General features: G+C 44.2%; 1 protein-coding gene across 5 annotated transcripts in view; it reads right to left on the reverse strand.

Moving 5' to 3' along the window:
• Nucleotides 1–18671, reverse strand: part of adck1 (aarF domain containing kinase 1) — a 586674-nt gene that overhangs the window by 228163 nt on the left and 339840 nt on the right. For 4 of the 5 annotated variants that reach the window (XM_068038599.1, XM_068038600.1, XM_068038601.1 and 1 more), the window contains exon 7: nt 13965–14081. The exons of the other annotated variant lie outside the window; for it this stretch is intronic. In XM_068038599.1, the coding sequence (XP_067894700.1) occupies nt 13965–14081 (117 nt within the window). The remainder of the gene's footprint in view (nt 1–13964; nt 14082–18671) is intronic. 5 annotated transcript variants of the gene reach the window in all.

The raw sequence follows: 18671 nt of genomic DNA on the forward strand, positions 1-18671 counted from the left end.
GGAGAACTCATTCCTCTTTGTCAAAGAGCTGTCATATAATGTTCATCTGAAGCACAATAGGCAGATAGGGCATTTGGACAATGTAGCATTCCTTCAGCCTTCATTACGTACTTAAAAAACTCAGAACCTGACAGTAATTATAACTTTCAGAAAGGATTTCAAATGATCTCTATATACCACAGTGTTTCTGTACAGAATATAACACAAGCAAGACTGTGACATAAACCGTGATGAAATAACCCTTCAGAATGACGCTGAATGTGTGTTGGTAAAACGTTGGTTCAGCTTTCAATTTTCAGTTAGGAAGTAGGATTCTACCTAATGGATTGGTACTGATAGTTACGGGGCCGTGCTGCAGAACAAAGTGGTGGGGGAGGAGTTCTGGTCGGGGAACTGGGAAGTACGGTTCTCACAGATATCGTTCAGATATTTTACATTTTTTCTGCAGGTTTCCCGCCCTAGAGCCAGCTGGATTGACAGTCAGGAAAACCGGCAGCAGAGCAATGAAACAGTCTCGTAGTCGGGTAGGGGGTTGAGGGTCATAGAGTCATTTACGGCACAGAAGGAGACTATTCAGCCCATCGGGTCCATGCCGACTCTCCATGCAGCTATGCAGTCAGACTCACTCCTCGGCTCTATCCCCGTAGCCCTGCAAGTTTATTTCTCTCAGGTGGCCATCCAACTTCCTCTTGTAGTCATTGATCGTCTCTGCTTCCACTACCCTTGTGAGCAGCGAGTTCCAGGTCTTTACCACCCGCTGTGTAAAAAAAGTGCTTCCACACAATCTCTCTGCATCTTTTGACCAAAACTTTCCATGTGTCCCCTAGTCCATGTACCATATGTTAATGGGAACAGTTTTTTCTTGTCTAATTTATCTAAGCCTGTCATAATCTTGTACACTTCTATTAATTCTCCCCCCAATCTTCTTTGTTATAAGGAGAACAAACCCAGTTTTTCCAACCTAACCTTGTAACTAAAATTTTCCATCCTGGAACCATGCCTGTGCCGGCCGAAAAACGATCCAACTATTCTAATCCCACCTTCCAGCATTTGGTCCGTAGTCCTGCAGTTTACGGCACTTGAGGTGCTTATCCAGACTCCTTTTGAATGAGTTGAGGGTCTCTGCCTCATCTACCTTTTCAGACAGTGTGTTCCAGACCATCACCACCCTCTGGGTGAAAAAGTTTTTTTCTCATCTCCCCTCTAATTTTTCTACCAATCACTTTAAATCTGTGTCCCCTCATCACTGGCCTCTCTGCTAAGGTGAACAGACCCTTCACCTCCACTCTATTCAGGCCCCTCATAATTTTGTACATTTGTATATTGCCTCTCCCTATTCCTTCTGTCAAGATCTATACAGTGGTGATATTGGAGGACTTTAATTACCCAAATATCGACTGAGACAATTTTAGAGTAAAGAGTAAGGAGTGAGAGGACTTTCTAAAATGTGTTCAGGAGAACTTCCTTGATCAGTATGTTCTCAGGAACATAAGGGAGGCAGTGGCAGAGTGTTAATGTCACTGGAATAGTAATCCAGAGCCCAGGCTAAAGCTCTGGTGCCATAAGTTCAAATCCCACCACAGCAAATGGTGAAATATAGATGCAATTAATAAATTTAGAATTAAAAATCTAGTCTAATGGTTACCATGAAATCATCGTAGTAAAAACCCATCTGGTTCACTAATGTCCTATAGGGAAGGAAATCTGCTGTCCTCACTTGGTCTGGCTGACATGTGACTCCAGTGCCACATCAGTATGGTTGACTAATAAATGGCCTAGCAAGCCACTCAAACCGTTACGAAGCCTACTGCAGCGGTTCAAGAAGGCAGCTCACCACAACCTTCTCAAGGGCAATTAGAGATGGGCAATACGTGTTGGCCTAGCCAGCAACACCCACAAACAAATAAAACATTTTTCTCAGCCCAACTAGGAAGGATACAGTGCTGGGAAATGACGTGGACCAAGTGTCTGTGGAGGAGCACTTGAGTAAGGGTGATCATCAAATCATAAGGTTTAGACTAGCAAAACAAAAAAGCATTGGAAGAAGGCTAATTTCAATGCAATGAAAAGGGATCTAGCCAGGGTAGAATGGAACCAAAGACTGGCAGGAAGAGCTGTATCGGAGTATTCAGTTATCTTTAAGGAAGAGATGCTTCAGGTACAGGCTAGGAACATTCCAACAGGAAAGGTAGGGGAACCAAGAACAAGGCTCCTTGATTGACGAGGGAGTTAGAGATGATGATGTATGATGCATGTCAGGTGAACTCATCAGTTGAGAACCAGGTCATATACAATAAGTGGAGAGGGGAGGTGAAGAGAAAAATAAGACTGGCAAAGAGAGAATATGAAAATAGAATGGCAGTCAACATAAAAGGGAACCCAAAGATCTTCTCCCGGCATGTAAATAGTAAGTGAGTAGTAAGAGGAGGTGTGGGGCCTCATAGGGACAAAGAGGGTAATATATGCTCAGAAGCGCAGGGCAGGGCTAATATACTTAATGAGTATATTGTATATTAATGAGTATATGAGTAATGAGTACATCCAGCCGTGAATGGTGGTGGACAATTAAACAACTAATTGGAGGAGGTACTCCACAAATATCCCCATCCTCAATGATGGGGGAGCCCAGCACATCAGTGCGAAAGATAAGGCTGAAGCATTTGCAACAATCTTCAACCAGAAGTGCCGAGTTGATGATCCATCTCAGCCTCCTCTTGAAGTCCCCAGCATCACAGATGCCAGACTTCAGCCAATTCGATTCACTCTGCGTGATATCAAGAAACAACTGAAGGCACTGGATCTGCAAAGGCTATGGACCAATACAATATTCCGACAACAGTACCATCAAGCGGCATTTGCTTAGCAAAACTGAAGTCAATGGGAATCGGGGTGGAGGGAGGGGGGGATCCCTCCGCTGGCTGGGGTCATACCTAGCACAAAGGAAGATGGTTGTAGTTGTTGGAGGTCAATCATCTGAGCTCCAGGACATCACTGCAGGAGTTACTCAGGGTAGTGTCCTAGGCCCAACCATCTTCAGCTGCTTCATCAATAACCTTCCTTCAATTATAAGGTCAGGAGTGGGGATATTCGCTGATGATTGCACAATGTTCAGCACCATGCATGACTCCTCAGATACTGAAGCAGTCCGTGTAGAAATGCAGCAAGACCTGGACAATATCCAGGCTTGGGCTGATAAGTGGCAAGTAACATTTGCGCCACATAATTGCCAGGCAATGACCATCTCCAACAAGAGAGAATCTAAACATCTCCCCTTGACATTCAATGGCATTACCATCGTTGAATCCCCCACTATCAATATCCGAGGGGCTACCATCTACAAGGCACAAGTCAGGAGTGTGATGGAATACTCTCCACTTGCCTGGATGCGTGTAGCTCCAACAACGCTCAAGAAGCTTGACACCATCCAAGACAAAGCAGCCCACTTGATTGGCACCCCATCTACAAACATTCCCTCCACCACCGACGCACAGTGGCAGCAGTGTGTACCATCTACAAGATGCACTGCAGCAACGCACCAAGGCTCCTTAGACAGCACCTTCCAAACCCGCGAACTCTACCACCTAGAAGGACAAGGGTAGCAAATGCACGGGAACTCCACCACCTGCAAGTTCCCCTCCAAGTCACACACCATCCTCACTTGGAACTATATCACCATTCCTTCACTGTCGCTGGGTCAAAATCCTGGAACTCCCTTCCTAACAGCACTGTGGGTGCACCCACCCCACATGGACTGCAGCGGTTCAAAAAGGCAGCTCACCACCACCTTCTCAAGGGCAATTAGGGATGGACAATAAATGCTGGCCTAGCCAGTGACGCCCACATCCCATGTATGAATAAAAAAAAGAGTACTTTGTATCAATGTTCACTAAGGAAATGGAGGCTGACAAAATATTTGTAGAAGCAGAGAGAGTGGAGGCAAAGGATAGGATAAAAACTGAGAGGGGAGAGGTACTAAAAAGGCTGGCTAGGCTTAAGGTAGATAAGTCACCTGGTCTGAATGGCTTGCATCCCAGGTTGCTAAAGGAAGTGGGGACGGAGATAGCAAAAGGGCTTGCCATAATCTTCCAACCTTTTCTGGATATGGGGGAGGTGTCAGAGGATTGGAGAGTGGCAAATGTGACACCATTATTCAAGAAAGGGTGTAAGGACAGTCCTAACAACTACAGGCCAGTTAGTTTAACATCAGTGGTGGGTAAGGTTTAAGAAACAATAATTAGGGAAAATATCAACAAACACTTAAAGAGTTTCGAGATAATTAAGAATAGCCAGCATGGATTTGTAAAAGGCAGATCATGCTTGACAAACTGAATTTTTTGATGAAGTAACATAATTGATGAAGGGAATGCAGTGGATGTCATTTATATGGATTTTAAGAAAGCGTTTGATAAGGTACCACATAAAAGGTTGGTTAACAACATTAAGGCTCATGGGTCAGTGTCCAATTGGATAAAAAATTGGCTTAAGGACAGAAAACAGCGAGTCGCAGTAAATGGTTGCTTTTCAGACCAGAGGCTGGTAAACTGTGTTGTTCCCCAACAGTCAGTGCCGGGACCACAGCTTGTTTTGCTATATATAGATAACTTGGATCTTGAAATAAAGAGCAGAATCTCAAATTTGCTGATGACACCAAACTTGGAGGTGAGGCAAACAGTGGGGATGGTATGAACCGCCTGCAACTAGCTGCAACTGCAGCTGAGCTAGAAAAATGGGCAGAGGTGGCAGGTGGAATTTAATACTGACAGTGAGGTGATGCATTTTAGCAGAAGGAATAGGGAAAGGCAATATATACTATAGAGATTATGGGTGAGGGAGGAGATCATGGTGGGGGAATTGGAGCATGGAGGTAGTGGGAGATCAGGGAAGCTGTCTGTGATTACGGAATTGGAAGCAGGTAAGTTTGTTGGTCTTGGGGAGGGAGGGGTGGGGAAACATTCCTGCTCTTCTTGACCCACAAGCAGTGCTGTAAAGGGACTTACCTTTCGCAGCTGGCCCATCTCACCTCCTTTTCCCTGTCGAATTCCTGAAGCAAAAGAAAACTGGACGAAATGGGTTAAAAATAAAAGGCCTGTAAAAATTGAGGCACGCAGCCTCCTTAAAAGCTGTTACCAGTCAGCCTGCCTCCTGAGAACAGATTGGTCATCTGTCCCTTGTTCCATTAAATAAAAACAGGAGTGGGAGGCTTTGAGGCAGGTTTGAACTTTTCAGAATTTTAACTTTTCATCCAATCTAAACCCCCCCACTGGTTAAAATAACCCCCACTGACTTGTTTTTTCTCTCTCTCTAGTTGCTGACTGACCTGCTGTGTTTTTCCTGTTTAGGTTTCAGATTTCCAGCAATTACAGCTTTTCTTTTGCCTCAAACTCTCCTCAAATCTGGTTTCATTGTCCTTCATCAGTTTCCCTGCCTCCTATTTTGGTCTAATCCTTATACTTTAGAAAACTGACCATAAGGGTACCCTGCATGTAACTCCTTTCCTGTTCCAATTCATGGCTACCCTCTGGTTTCAAGGCAATTATTGGTCCAATGCCATACCTCCTATTCATGACTCCTTACCTTGTCTACTGATCACAAATGCAGAACTTTATTCCCCAGATTTCGGAAAATATCAGCCAATGAAGGGTTGATGTTTCTCATTTTGTTTTTATTCATTAAGGGATGTGGGCATCGCTGGCCAGGCTAGCATTTATTGCCCATCCCTAATTTGCCTTTGAGAAGGTGCTGGCAAGCAGCCTTCTTGAACCGCTGTAGTCCATGTGGGGTAGGTACACCCACAGTGCTGTTAGGAAGGGAGTACCAGGAGTTTGACCCAGTGACAGTGAAGGAATGGCGATATAGTTCCAAGTCAGGATGGTGTGTGGTTTGGAGGGAAACTTTCAGGTGGTGGAGTTCCCAAGCATCTGCTGCCCTTGTCCTTCTAGTTGGTAGAGGTCGCGGGTTTGGAAGGTGCTGTCTAAGGAGCTTTGGTGCATTGCTGCAGTGCACCTGATAGATGGTACACACTGCTGCCACTGTGCGTTGGTGGAGGGAGTGAATGTTTGTAGATGGGGTGCCAGACAAGTGGGTTGCTTTGTCCTGGATGGTGTCGAGCTTCTTGAGTGTTGTTGGAGCTACACCCATCCAGGCAAATGGACAGTATTCCATCATACTCTTGACTTGTGCCTTGCAGATGGTGGACAGGCTTTGGGGAGTCAGGAGGTGAGTTACTCGCCTCAGGATTCCTAGCCTCTGACCTGCTCTTGTAGCCACGGTATTTATATGGCTACTCCAGTTCAGTTTCTGGTCATTAGTAACCCCCAGGATGTTGATAGTGGGGATTCAGCAATCGTAATGCCATTGAATGTCAAGGGGAGATGGGAAGATGGTTAGATTCTCTCTTGTTGGAGATGGTCATTGCCTGACACTTGTGTGGCGCGAATGCAACTTGTGAATTGACAAAGAAAGTTGGTGTTGATGTTACTGCATTTACTAATGGGAAGAACCACTTCCAGATTAAATAGAAAATGAAAACAACATGCACTTATATAGCATCTTTCACAACCTCAGGATGTCTCAAAGTGCTTTACAGCCAATGAAGTACTTTTGAAATGTCGCCACTGTTAGAATTTAGGAAACCCCTTCATACCTCACTCCCAGTGACGGGATCAGATAAAGCACAGGTTTACTACTGTCTAGGCTCCTTGGATATTGCCCCTGAAATAATTTCTCATCCTCCACCATTGTCCTACCATTTGAACTTACATGATGCCACCTTTCTCCACTTGCTCCTTCCCCAACTGCCCTCTGAATGAGCCAACAAAATTAAGTGAAAACATTCCAAGCATTTTCTGCAGCTGACAATGCCCAGAGGGAAGTGAATTGAAACTATGAGCAACTGTCACATACTGAAGGTGAGTGCCACCAGAGAGAAAGATCATCTCTCTACATCTGTCGTGTCTCCGCCTAGGTTTCAAAGGTGAAAGGCCATAGCTCCAGAACAGATGTTTAACAGATGCCAACAACTCCATCGTGGCCAAAGAGGAATAAATACACCAAATTATGGAAATAGAGTATATTTTCTCAAAAAAAAAAGTTTGCAGTGGTGCATTCAGTCCTTTTACAGTAAAACAAACCTGGTCAATATTTATCTCTCAACGATCATCACTGTAAACAGATTATCTAGTCATTTATCTCAGTGCTGTTGTGGGATCTTGCTGTACACAAATTGGCTGCCGCGTTTCCCTTCCTTACAACACTTCAAAAGTACATGATTAGCTGCAAAGTGCTTTGGGATGCCCTGAGGTCATGAAAGGTGCAATATAAATGCAAGTTCCTTTATTTTATTCTTACAAGAATCTAGCCCTTACTCTTAACACTGTCGGTTTCTCTGAACTTTGACCAGTCCTGCGTTTCTAAGACTGACACATTGTCACCTTTTACAATGAATACTAAATCGGCACAAGTCGAGACCTATGACTTATTTCCAGAAGATATTGACGTGGGCTGCAATCAGAGATCCCTTTTTCCATCCTCCCCCAAAGAGGTTGATAAAATTCCAATGGAATTATGACATGTCCAGTCTTCCATGACCAATTCAATATTGTAGTTAAGATAAAATGAAAATTGCTGGAATAGAAACAAATGCCAGAAAATAACAGTGGAGCTCCACTGATGGGTGCCCACATGAAACGTTAACCTGTCTTTCCCTTTCTTGGATGCTGTCATTCCTCCCATGCATTTCCAACCTTTCAGTTAACAATCTCTGCACTTTTCCCAGCCCGAGACTGAAAAACTGCTGTAAATTTTAAGCAAGATAAGATTTTGCTCGAAGCTGCCTGCATGTTGTTTATCGTCCTGACATTTTCACTACCCGAGAATTCTACAGCAGCAAAATCATTCGTCAACGTGTGAGGGTTTGTAGTCCTGGAGTACACGCGAGTGAGTAAAACTTACACTGTACAGGAGGTGGCATGTTCTTTGAAAATCAACCAAGTATTGATTAAATGTCAGGACAGTCAAACAGTGAGACTAATCTCTGCAGATTAATATATTTTCCTAAAGGTTTAACGATAATCCTTAAAAATCTGTATTAAGCAATGTCAATAGACTATCTGATGGATACATCACCTTACACAACATTACAATAAGGTGCACAGGCATACATTCGGAGAGGATTTTTGGACTGAAACTTTAACGTTGCATTAAATTTTTTTTTTTTAAAGATGGTGCCTAGGTTGTTGATATTACTGTACTAACAAATATCAGCTGTGACTCAGTGGGTATCACCTCTGAGTCAGGAGGTCCTGGGCTCAAGCCCCAATTCAGAGATTTGAACACAGAATTTTGACTGACACTTCAGTGCAGTACTGAGGGAATGCTGCAATGTTGGAGATGCTGTAAATGCATTATTAACCACGTTCTGCCCTGTCAGGAGTTCTGAAATATTTATCTTTCAACCAAGATCATTAGAACACAAATTATCTGGCTGCTGTTGCTGTTTGTGGGACATTTCTGTGCACATATTGGTTGCCGTGTTTCCTTCTTTGCAACAGTGACTTTGTTTTTATTTGTTCATGGGATGTGAGCATCGCTGGTAAAGCCTATCCCTAATTACCCTTGAGAAGGTGATGATGAGCTGCGTTCTTGAACCGCTGCAGTTATCTGGTGTAGGTACACCCACAGTGCTGTTACGGAAGGAGTTCCAGGATTTTGACCCAGTGACAGTGAAGGAACGGCGATATAGTTCCAAGTCAGGATGGTGTGTGACTTGGAGGGGAACATGCAAGTGGTGGTGTTCCCATGTATCTGTTGCCCTTGTCCTTCCAGTTGGTAGAGGTCACAGGTTTAGAAGGTGCTTCAAAGCAGCCTTGGTGAGTTGCTGCAGTGCATCTTGTAGATGGTACACACTACTGCCACTGTGTGTCTGTGGTGGAGGGAGTGAATGTTTGTAGATGGGGTGCCAGTCAAGCGGGCTGCTTTGTCTTGGATGGTGTCGAGCCTCTTGAGTGTTGTTGGAGCTGCACCCATCCAAGCAAGTGGACAGTATTCCATCACACTCCTGACTTGTACATTGTAGATGGTTGATAGGCAATGGGGAGTCTGGAGGTAGTTACTCGCCACAGAATTCCCAGCCTTTTATCTGCTTTTGTACCCAGAGTATTTATTTGGCTGGTCCTGGTAAGTTTCTGGTCAATGGTAACCCTTAGGATGTTGATGGTGGGGGATTTAGTAATGGTAATGCCGTTGAATGTCAAGGGAAGATGGTTAGATTCTCTCTTGTTGGCAATGGTCATTGCCTGGCACATGTGTGGCTCGAATGTTACTTGTCACTTATCAGCACGAGCCTGAATACTGTGCAGGTCTTGATGCATGCGGTTCTGGACTGCTTCAGTATCTGAGGAGTTGCGAATGGTACTGAATGTTGTGCAATCATCAGCGAACAACCCCACTTCTGGCCTTATGATGCAGGGAAGGTCATTGATGAAGCAACTGAAGATGGTTGGGCCTAGGACACTACCCTGGTGAACTCCTGCAGCGATGGCCTGGAGGTGAGATGTTTGGCCTCCAACAACCACAACCATCTTCCTTCATGCTAGTATGACTCCAACCAATGGAGGTCATCCCTCTGATTCCCATTGACTTCAATTTTGCTTGGGTTCTTTGATGCCACACTCAGTGAAATGCTGTCTTGATGTCAAGGGCAGTCACTCTCACTCACCTCTGGAATTCAGCTCTTTTGTCCATGTTTGACTGCACTTTGAAAATATACATTGCTTGTCAAGAACTTTGGGATGTCCTAAGGCCATGAAAGGTGTTATATAAATTCATATCTGATTTTTCCCTTTAAAGCATTTAAATGACTTTCTTCTTTCTGTTAATTTAACAAAGGCATAAACATATTTGTTTTAAAAGTTGATAGAGCTATCTCTATTGTTGAAGTGCCCATTCACTAATATGACCAATAATAATCTCAACATTTATTTGTGTAAAACTAGAGTCCATTATCAAAGATTTTGTATCAGAGCACTTAGAGACCAGTGGTAGAATCGGACAGAGACAGCATGGATTTACGAAAGGGAAATCATGCGGCGCAGTGGTTAGCACCGCAGCCTCTCAGCTCCAGCGACCCAGGTTCAATTCTGGGTACTGCCTGTGTGGAGTTTGCAAGTTCTCCCTGTGTCTGCGTGGGTTTCCTCCGGATGCTCCGGTTTCCTCCCACAGCCAAAAGACGCAGGTTGGTAGGTAAATTGGCCATTATAAATTGCCCCTAGTAGAGGTAGATGGTAGGGAAATATAGGAACAGGTTGGGATGTGGTAGGAATATGGGATTGGTGTAGGAGTAGTATAAATGGGTAGTTGATGGTCGGCACAGACTCGGTGGGCCGAAGGGCCTGTTTCAGTGCTGTATGTCTAAACTAAACTAAAATCTACTAGAATTCTTCGAGGATGTAACTATTAGAGTTGGTGAGGGGGAGCCAGTGGATGTGGTTTATTTGGACTTTCAGAAGGCTTTTGACAAAGTCCCACATAAGTGATTAGCATGTAAAATTAAAGCGCATGAGATTGGGGGTAGCGTATTGCGATGGATAGAAAATTGGTTGGCGAACAGGAAACAAAGAGTAGGGATAAATGGGTCTTTTTTCAAATGGCAGGCAGTGACTAGTGGGGTACTGCAGGGATCTGTGCTAGGACCCCAGCTTTTCACAACATACATCAATGATTTAGATGAGGGAACTAAATGTAATATCTCCAAATTTGCAGATGACACAAAACTGGGTGGGAGGGTGAGTAGTGAGGAGGATGCAGAGAGGCTTCAGGGTGATTTGGACAAGTTGAGTGAGTGGGCTAATGCATGGCAGATGCAGTATAATGTGGATAAATGTGAGGTTATCCACTTTGGTAGCAAAAACAGGAAGGCAGATTATTATCTGAACGACTATAAACTGAGAGAGGGGAATATGCAGCGAGACCTGGGTGTTCTCATACACCATTCGCTGAAGATAAGCATGCAGGTGCGACAGGCGGTAAAAAAGGCAAATGGTATGTTGGCCTTCATAGCGAGAGGATTTGAGTACAGGAGCAGGGATGTCTTGCTGCAATTATACAGGGCCTTGGTGAGGCCACACCTAGAATATTGTGTGCTGTTTTGGTCTCCTTATTTGAGGAGGGATGTTCTTGCTATAGAGGGAGTGCAGCGAAGGTTTACCAGGCTGATTCCTGGGATGGCGGGACTGATGTATGAGGAGAGATTAAGTCAGTTAGGATTATATTCGCTGCAGTTCAGAAGAGGGGGAATCTCATAGAAACCTATAAAATTCTAACAGGACTTGACAGGGTAGATGCAGGAAGGATATTCCCGATGGTGGGGGAGTCCAGAACTAGGGGTCATAGTCTAAGGATACGGGGTAAACCTTTCAGGACTGAGATGAAGAGAAATTTCTTCAGCCAGAGAATGGTGAACATGTGGAATTCACTACCACAGAAAGCAGTTGAGGCCAAAACATTGTATGTTTTCAAAAAGGAGTTAGATATAGCTCTTGGGTCTAAAGGGATCAATGGGTATGGGGCGAAAGCCAGAACAGATTACTGAGTTGGATGATCAGCCATGATCATAATGAATGGCGGAGCAGGCTCGAAGCTCCTATTTTTTATGTTTCTATGACAACAAATCCATAGAAATGAGAAAGATAGTCTTTGATGATGACGGCCCTTCCATCCAATTAATCTTCCACTACCCTCCCATCACAACTTGAACATCTACCGAAGCAGACAAATGGGAGCTTGCCTTATATTCTAACCAAGATTACACATTCAAATCCCAGTAAAAGACTTCAGCCCGCAACTTCCTGATCAAGAGAGTGCTACTAAAGGTGACACTGGCAAAGATCCTTATAAAAATCCTTCCAATCTTTACTTGAATCTTTTTGGTTAATAATGCATTTACTCCATCCTCTGTACTTGTAGATATTGACATGCACAATATAAATTCCTCAAGCAGTCAGAAAGCTGGAGGTCAATCTGTATGTTTACTGGAGACCTATGAAAGCTGCTATTTACATTGAAATAAATCCTCCCCCCTGCCTACTGCACCCACCTTCCACTACCCCCAACCCCAAATTACAACTGTATTAGTAAAATACAACTGGGACACTGTAGCAACATAAACAGATCACAATCTGCCTGCTAAATTATACACAATTCACATTAAGCAAACAGCTACTGTCTTGGGTACTGATTGGATATGTCAAGTTGAATTTACATTGATGCACACATACTGCACGTGAAATCTTATTAGATGCATTTACAAGTAACCAAGTGTCTCCTTCACTAAAAGGATCTAAAGGAATTTATTATTTTAGTGCAGTACACCTAAATAATAAAAACGTTTCAGTTCTTGTGGCTGTCTGGCAGAATCGTCCGTGCATTGAACCTCAACTTGAGTCTTAGCCTTCGGCACAGTGTGTAGAATAGGAATTGAGTAAAGTAATTACATGCTTTATACACTAATGTACTGCATAGTGTGGTACTGAGGGAGCCACTTCTCGGTTCAATCCATAGTCAGTACCCAGTTATTGCCCATTCCTAGTTGCCCTGAGAAATGGTTCCTTGAGTGGTTTGATACATTTGAGTGGCTTGCGACACCACTTCAGAGGTCAGCCAAACCATGATTGTGTCTGATTGGAGTCACATATAGGCCAGACCATATAAGGATGGCAGGTTTCCTTCCTTAAAGGGACACTAATGAACCAGTTGGACATTTAGAACTACAACAATGACAGCTTTTCTTTATTTATTTATTCACAGGATGTGGGCATTGCTGCAAAGGGCACCACATGTTGCCCATCCCTAATTGCCCTTGAGAAGGATATGGTCAGCCACCTTCTTAAACAACTGCACTCCCACAGTGCTCTTAAGTCAGGATTTCTAAGTTTTTGACCCAGCCACAGTGAAGGAATGGCAATACATTTCCAGGTTAGGGTGGGTGTGACTTGGCAGAGAACCTCCAGTTGGTGGCGTTCCCATGACTGCTTGAGGAATTTATATTGTGCATGAAGCACAGAGTTGGGAACCCAAGTTGTGCTGATAGGACATCTGGCCTATGGCAGGCAGTGGAGCAGACCCTTCAGATTTTGGTCTTTGTGCTAAACACACAATTTGGTGATGCAAATGAGACTGAACAGCAATAACTTTAATTTATATAGTAAAACGTTCCACGGCATTTTGTGCTTGAAGCCACATTTAAGTGTGTCATTACGTGGCAAAAAGGACAAATGGCTTTTGTCCACTCTAAACCTCTCTACCTTGCTACCTCTCTCCCCTTTAAATGCTCCTTAAATCCCATTCGGTCAAGTTTTTGGTCATCTGCTGTAATATCTTTATGTGGCTCGGTGTCAAATTATATCTAATTGTGCTCCTATTCAGCACCTTGCGAGTTTTTACTGCATGAAAGACACTGTACAAATGCAAATTTTAAAAAATCAGCTTGCCAAACTGTTGCACAAAGACTCTGGGAGCAGATTTTGTGCATTAGTGATCCTTGTGCAGAACTACACACTGACCAGAAGCACACTGGAGGCAGGGGCTCCAGCACCAAGGTTGGTTATCTACACACTCAATGTGGCACTGAGCTCCCATTGCACGCACACCTGTAGGAATGTACCTCACTCTGCCTTAAAACAGATTTAAAAGACAAGCAAGTTTTTAAAAAAACATGAATTAGTTACTGATCCCCTCCTTTCGATGTTTGAAAAATGAATAAAGGATTATTTCTATTCATCCACATGACGGTAAGAAAAGCAGAAGGAATAATGCAGAACGCCCGTTGTTAAATACACATTAAGCACCACAATCGCCTGGATCTGTGTAGAGCAACTATAAGATAATAATCCTCCCTGCTAATCCGGGAAAATAAAATCAAGCAGACCTAGCCTCCTCCCTTCAAACTACATGAGCCAACTATTCCTTACCTCGTTCACGTCAATGCCATTTTTCTTCATGTACTCTCTGTCATTTACCTGACCACCTTCCAAAAACTCCATGGTCAGAACGCGCCTGGTTGACAGCTCCCAATGAATTTTAGGGACCTTTGGGATTGAGGCACACGACAGATTTCTGTTAATACATCTTTCCTGGAATCCAGCAGACAAACAAAAGACTATTTACTGTTTCAGCTCCTGAAATATTGGCACCTGACTTTATCAGTGCAAGCGACGCACAGGCAGTGTCATACAGGCCGAGTGAGTTTCCAAATGTGTCCATTATCAATGTTTTGAAACTGATCATTTGGAAGTCTCTTTCCTATATAATGGGGCCTGGGTGCAGGTGCATGGGTGGGAGATTCACCCTGGAAGGGGCAGTGTGGCACCTAAGTGAAGATTCATGCTGACAATATAGAGTCTGATCCTGCAGTTGTAAAAAACTGGAGGCCCTGATACGCCTCAGGAGTTGGGCCTGGCCAGGCAAACCATTTGAAGGAAGCAAAGAGTTAAAAAAGAAATCAATTGACTGGCAGAACAGGCTCAACGGGCCATATGGTCTGCTCCTGCTCCTATTTCTTGCATTCTTGTGATCACAAAAGTCATATAGAGTCATTTACAACACAGGAGGAGGACATTCAGCCCATCGAGTCCATGCTAGCTCTCAGTGGAACAATCCAGTCAATCCCACTCCCCCACTCAATCCCCTTAGCCCTGCAGATCTATTTCCTTCAAATGCCTATCCAATTTCATTTTGAAATTATTGATTGTCTCCCCTTCCACCACCCTCATTACCACTCACTGCACCACTTCCTCACATTCCCCCTCCAAAACTTTCAATCTGTGTCCCCAAGTCCTTGTGCCATCAGTTCGTGGGAACAATTTTTCCTTGTCTGCCTTATCTAAGCCTGTCATAATCTTGTACACCTCTATCAAATCTCCCCTCAATTTACTTTGTTCCAAGGAAAACATACCCAGCTTTTCCAACCTAACCTTGTAACTAAAATTCCTCATCCCTGGAACCATCCCTGGTAAATCTCCTCTGCACCCTCTCAAGGACCTGCACATCCTTCCTAGAGTGTGTTGATCAGAACCGGACACAGTACTCTAGTTGGGGCCTAATCTTCGTCTTTGGCCTCCTTGTCTCGAAAGACAATGGGTAAGCGCCTGGAGGTCGTCAGTGGTTTGTGAAGCAGCGCCTGGAGTGGCTATAAAGGCCAATTCTAAAGTGACAGACTCTTCCAAAGGCACTGCAGGTAAAATTGGTTGTCGGGGCTGTTACACAGTTGGCTCTCTCCTTGCGCTTCTGTCTTTTTTCCTGCCAACTGCTAAGTCTCTTCGACTCACCACACTTTAGCAACGCCTGTATGGCTGCCCGCCAGCTCTGGCGATCACTGGCAACTGACTCCCACGACTTGTGGTCAATGTCACAGGACTTCATGTCCCGTTTGCAGACGTCTTTAAAGCGGAGACATGGACAGCTGGTGGGTCTGATACCAGTGACAAGCTCGCCATAGAATGCGTCCTTGGGGATCCTGCCATCTTCCATACGGCTCACATGGCCAAGCCATCTCAAGCGCCGCTGGCTCAGTAAGGTGTATATGCTGGGGATGTTGGCCGCCTCGAGTACTTCTGCGTTGGAGATACAGTCCTGCCACCTGATGCCAAGGATTCTCCCGAGGCAGCGTAGATGGAATAAATTAAGATGTCGCTCTTGGCTGACATACGTTGTCCAGGCCCTGCTGTACAGCAAGGTACTGAGGACACAGGCTTGATACGCTCGGACTTTTGCGTTCCGTGTCAGTGCGCCATTTTCCCACACTCTCTTGGCCAGTCTGGACATAGCAGCGGACGCCTTTCTCATGAGCTTTATATATGTTCAGCATAACTTCCCTGCTTTTGTACTCTATGCCTCTATTCTGAAGCCCAAGATCCCATATCATTTGCTCGCCATTCTCTCAATATGTCCTGCCACTTTCAAAGATCAATGTACATGAATCCCTAAAATAAAAGCAAAATACTGCAGATGCTGGAAATCTGAAATAAAAACAAGAAATGCTGGAACCACTCAGCAGGTCTGGCAGCATCTGTGGAAAGAGAAGCAGAGTTAACATTTCAGGTCAGTGACCCTTCATCGGAACACCTAGGTCCCTCTGTTCCTGCACATTCTTTAGAACTGTGTCATTAACTCTATATTGCCTCTCCCTATCCTTTCTGCCAAAATGCATCATCTCACACTTGTCAGTATTAAATTCCACCTGCCACTGTCTGTCCATTCCGCTCGCCTATCTATGTCCTGTTGCAGGTGGTTCATATCAACCTCACTTTGCCACTCCTCCAAGTTTGGTCTCATAGCAAATTTTGAGATCCTACTCTGTATTCCAAGATCCAAGTCATTTATATTTCGCAAAAAAAGCAGTAGTCCAGGCAGTGACCCTTAGGGAACACCACGGCCTACCAACCTCCAGTCTGAAAAACAACCATTTACCACAACTCACTGTTTTCTGTCCTTAAGCCAATTTTTTTGTCCAATTGGACATTGAACCTCCTATTACATGAATATTCCAGTTATTGTTCCTAGCCCGATTTGTGGTCCTACTGAGAGACAGACAGGAAAAAAAGACAAACGATTTGAAATAGTTTTCCACAATGGTAATCACATTCGCAAAAATGATTCCTTTTCTTAGTCACAGTTCATTGGCCGAGGTCAGCTTGGAGGTAATATCATAGGTGGATTCCAGTTTCATGAGGTAATTTTATTTCCCAAATGACAAAATTAATTTTGAATAATTTAAAGTGGACTCTATGAAGCAAGGCATGAGTACAATACAGTTTCCAGATCAAAAGTGTGAAGTGAGTTTTAGAACTTGTTATGGTGACAGAGGCATGCTGGTGTTAGATGGTAGTGCAGAACGGGTCGGAAAGACTGAGGCAAACTAAATGAACGACGGGACTTCAGGAGAGAGAGGCTGAGAGATCAATAGTGCATCAGGAGTGGGAATCATGAGATACAAAGGGATGGATGGAGAGAAACTGCTGGGAATAAAGAGACATCACTGAAAACTACCTGTCTAAATCTTCATGTTTCCTCAGTGTGGACGGCTCTGTTGGTACAAATACTCTTCCAAAAACGGAATTTCCAACAGAGTCATTTTGAATGTAAAGGTGTAATAGTCTACAGGTGATACAATAGCTCTTTGGGGCTACAACGAAACCATTTTACCAGCTTTAAGTTACAAGGCCAATCATAGAATGGTTACAGCACAGAAGGAGGTCATTTGGCCCGTCATGTATACTGGTGTGCATGGTGCCACTTTCCCTTTTATTCCATGGTCTTTAGGTTTTCTGGCCAGCCTATTATGTGGCACTTTATTAAAATACCTTTTGGAAGTCCATGTACACTACATCAACAACATTACCCTCATCAACCACCTGTTATCTCACCAAAAACTCAATCAAGACAGTGAAACACAATTTTCCTTTAACAAATCCATGCTGGCCTTCCTTAATTAATCCACACTTGTCCTAGTGACCATCGATTTTGCCCTGGATTATTGTTTCTAAAAGCTTTCCCACCACCAAGGTTAAACTGACTGGTGTGTAGTTCCTGAGTTTATCCTCACACCCTTTTTTTGAACAACTGTCCATCCCCTGGCATCACACCTATATCTAAGGAACAAAGAACAATACAGCACAGGAACAGGCTATTCGGCCCTCCAAGCCTGCGCTGATCATGATGCCTGCCTAAACTAAAACCTTTTGCACTTCCGGGGTCCGTATCCCTCTATTCCCATTTTATTCATGTATTTGTCAAGATGCCTCTTAAACGTCACTATTGTACCTGCTTCCACCACCTCCCCCGGCAGCAAGTTCCAGGCACTCACCACCCTCTGTGTAAAGAACTTGCCTCCCACATCCCCTCTAAACTTTGCCCCTCTCACCTTAAACCTATGTCTCCTAATAACTGACTCTTCCACCCTGGGAAAAAGCTTCTGACCATCCACTCTGTCCATGCCACTCATAACTTTGTAAACCTCTATCATGTCGCCCCTCCATCTCCATCGTTCCAGTGAAAACAATCCAAGTTTATCCAGCCGCTCCTCATAGCTAATACCCTCCAGACCAGGCAACATACTGCCAAAACTCTTCTGTACCCTCTCCAAAGCCTCCATATCCTTCTGGTAGTGTGGCAACCAGAATTGTACGCAATATTCCAAGTGTGGCCTAACTAAGGTTCTGTACAGCTGCAACATGACTTGCCAATTTTTATACTCTATGCCCCGACCAATGAAGGCAAGCATGCCATATGCCTTCTTGACTACCTTATCCACATGCGTTGCCACTTTCAGTGACCTGTGGACCTGTATGCCCAGATCTCTCTGCCTGTCAATACTCCTAAGGGTTCTGCCATTTACTGTATACTTCCCACCTGTATTAGATCTTCCAAAATGCATTACCTCACATTTGTCCGGATTAAACTCCATCTGCCATTTCTCCGCCCAAGTCTCCAACCGATCTATATCCTGCTGTATCCTCTGACAATCCTCATCACTATCCGCAACTCCACCAACCTTTGTGTCGTCCGCAAACTTACTAATCAGACCAGCTACATTTTCCTCCAAATCATTTATATATACTGCAAACAGCAAAGGTCCCAGCACTGATCCCTGCGGAACACCACTGGTCACAGCCCTCCAT

This window comes from Heterodontus francisci, chromosome 9 (assembly GCF_036365525.1).
Source record: "Heterodontus francisci isolate sHetFra1 chromosome 9, sHetFra1.hap1, whole genome shotgun sequence".
NCBI lineage: Eukaryota > Metazoa > Chordata > Chondrichthyes > Heterodontiformes > Heterodontidae > Heterodontus > Heterodontus francisci.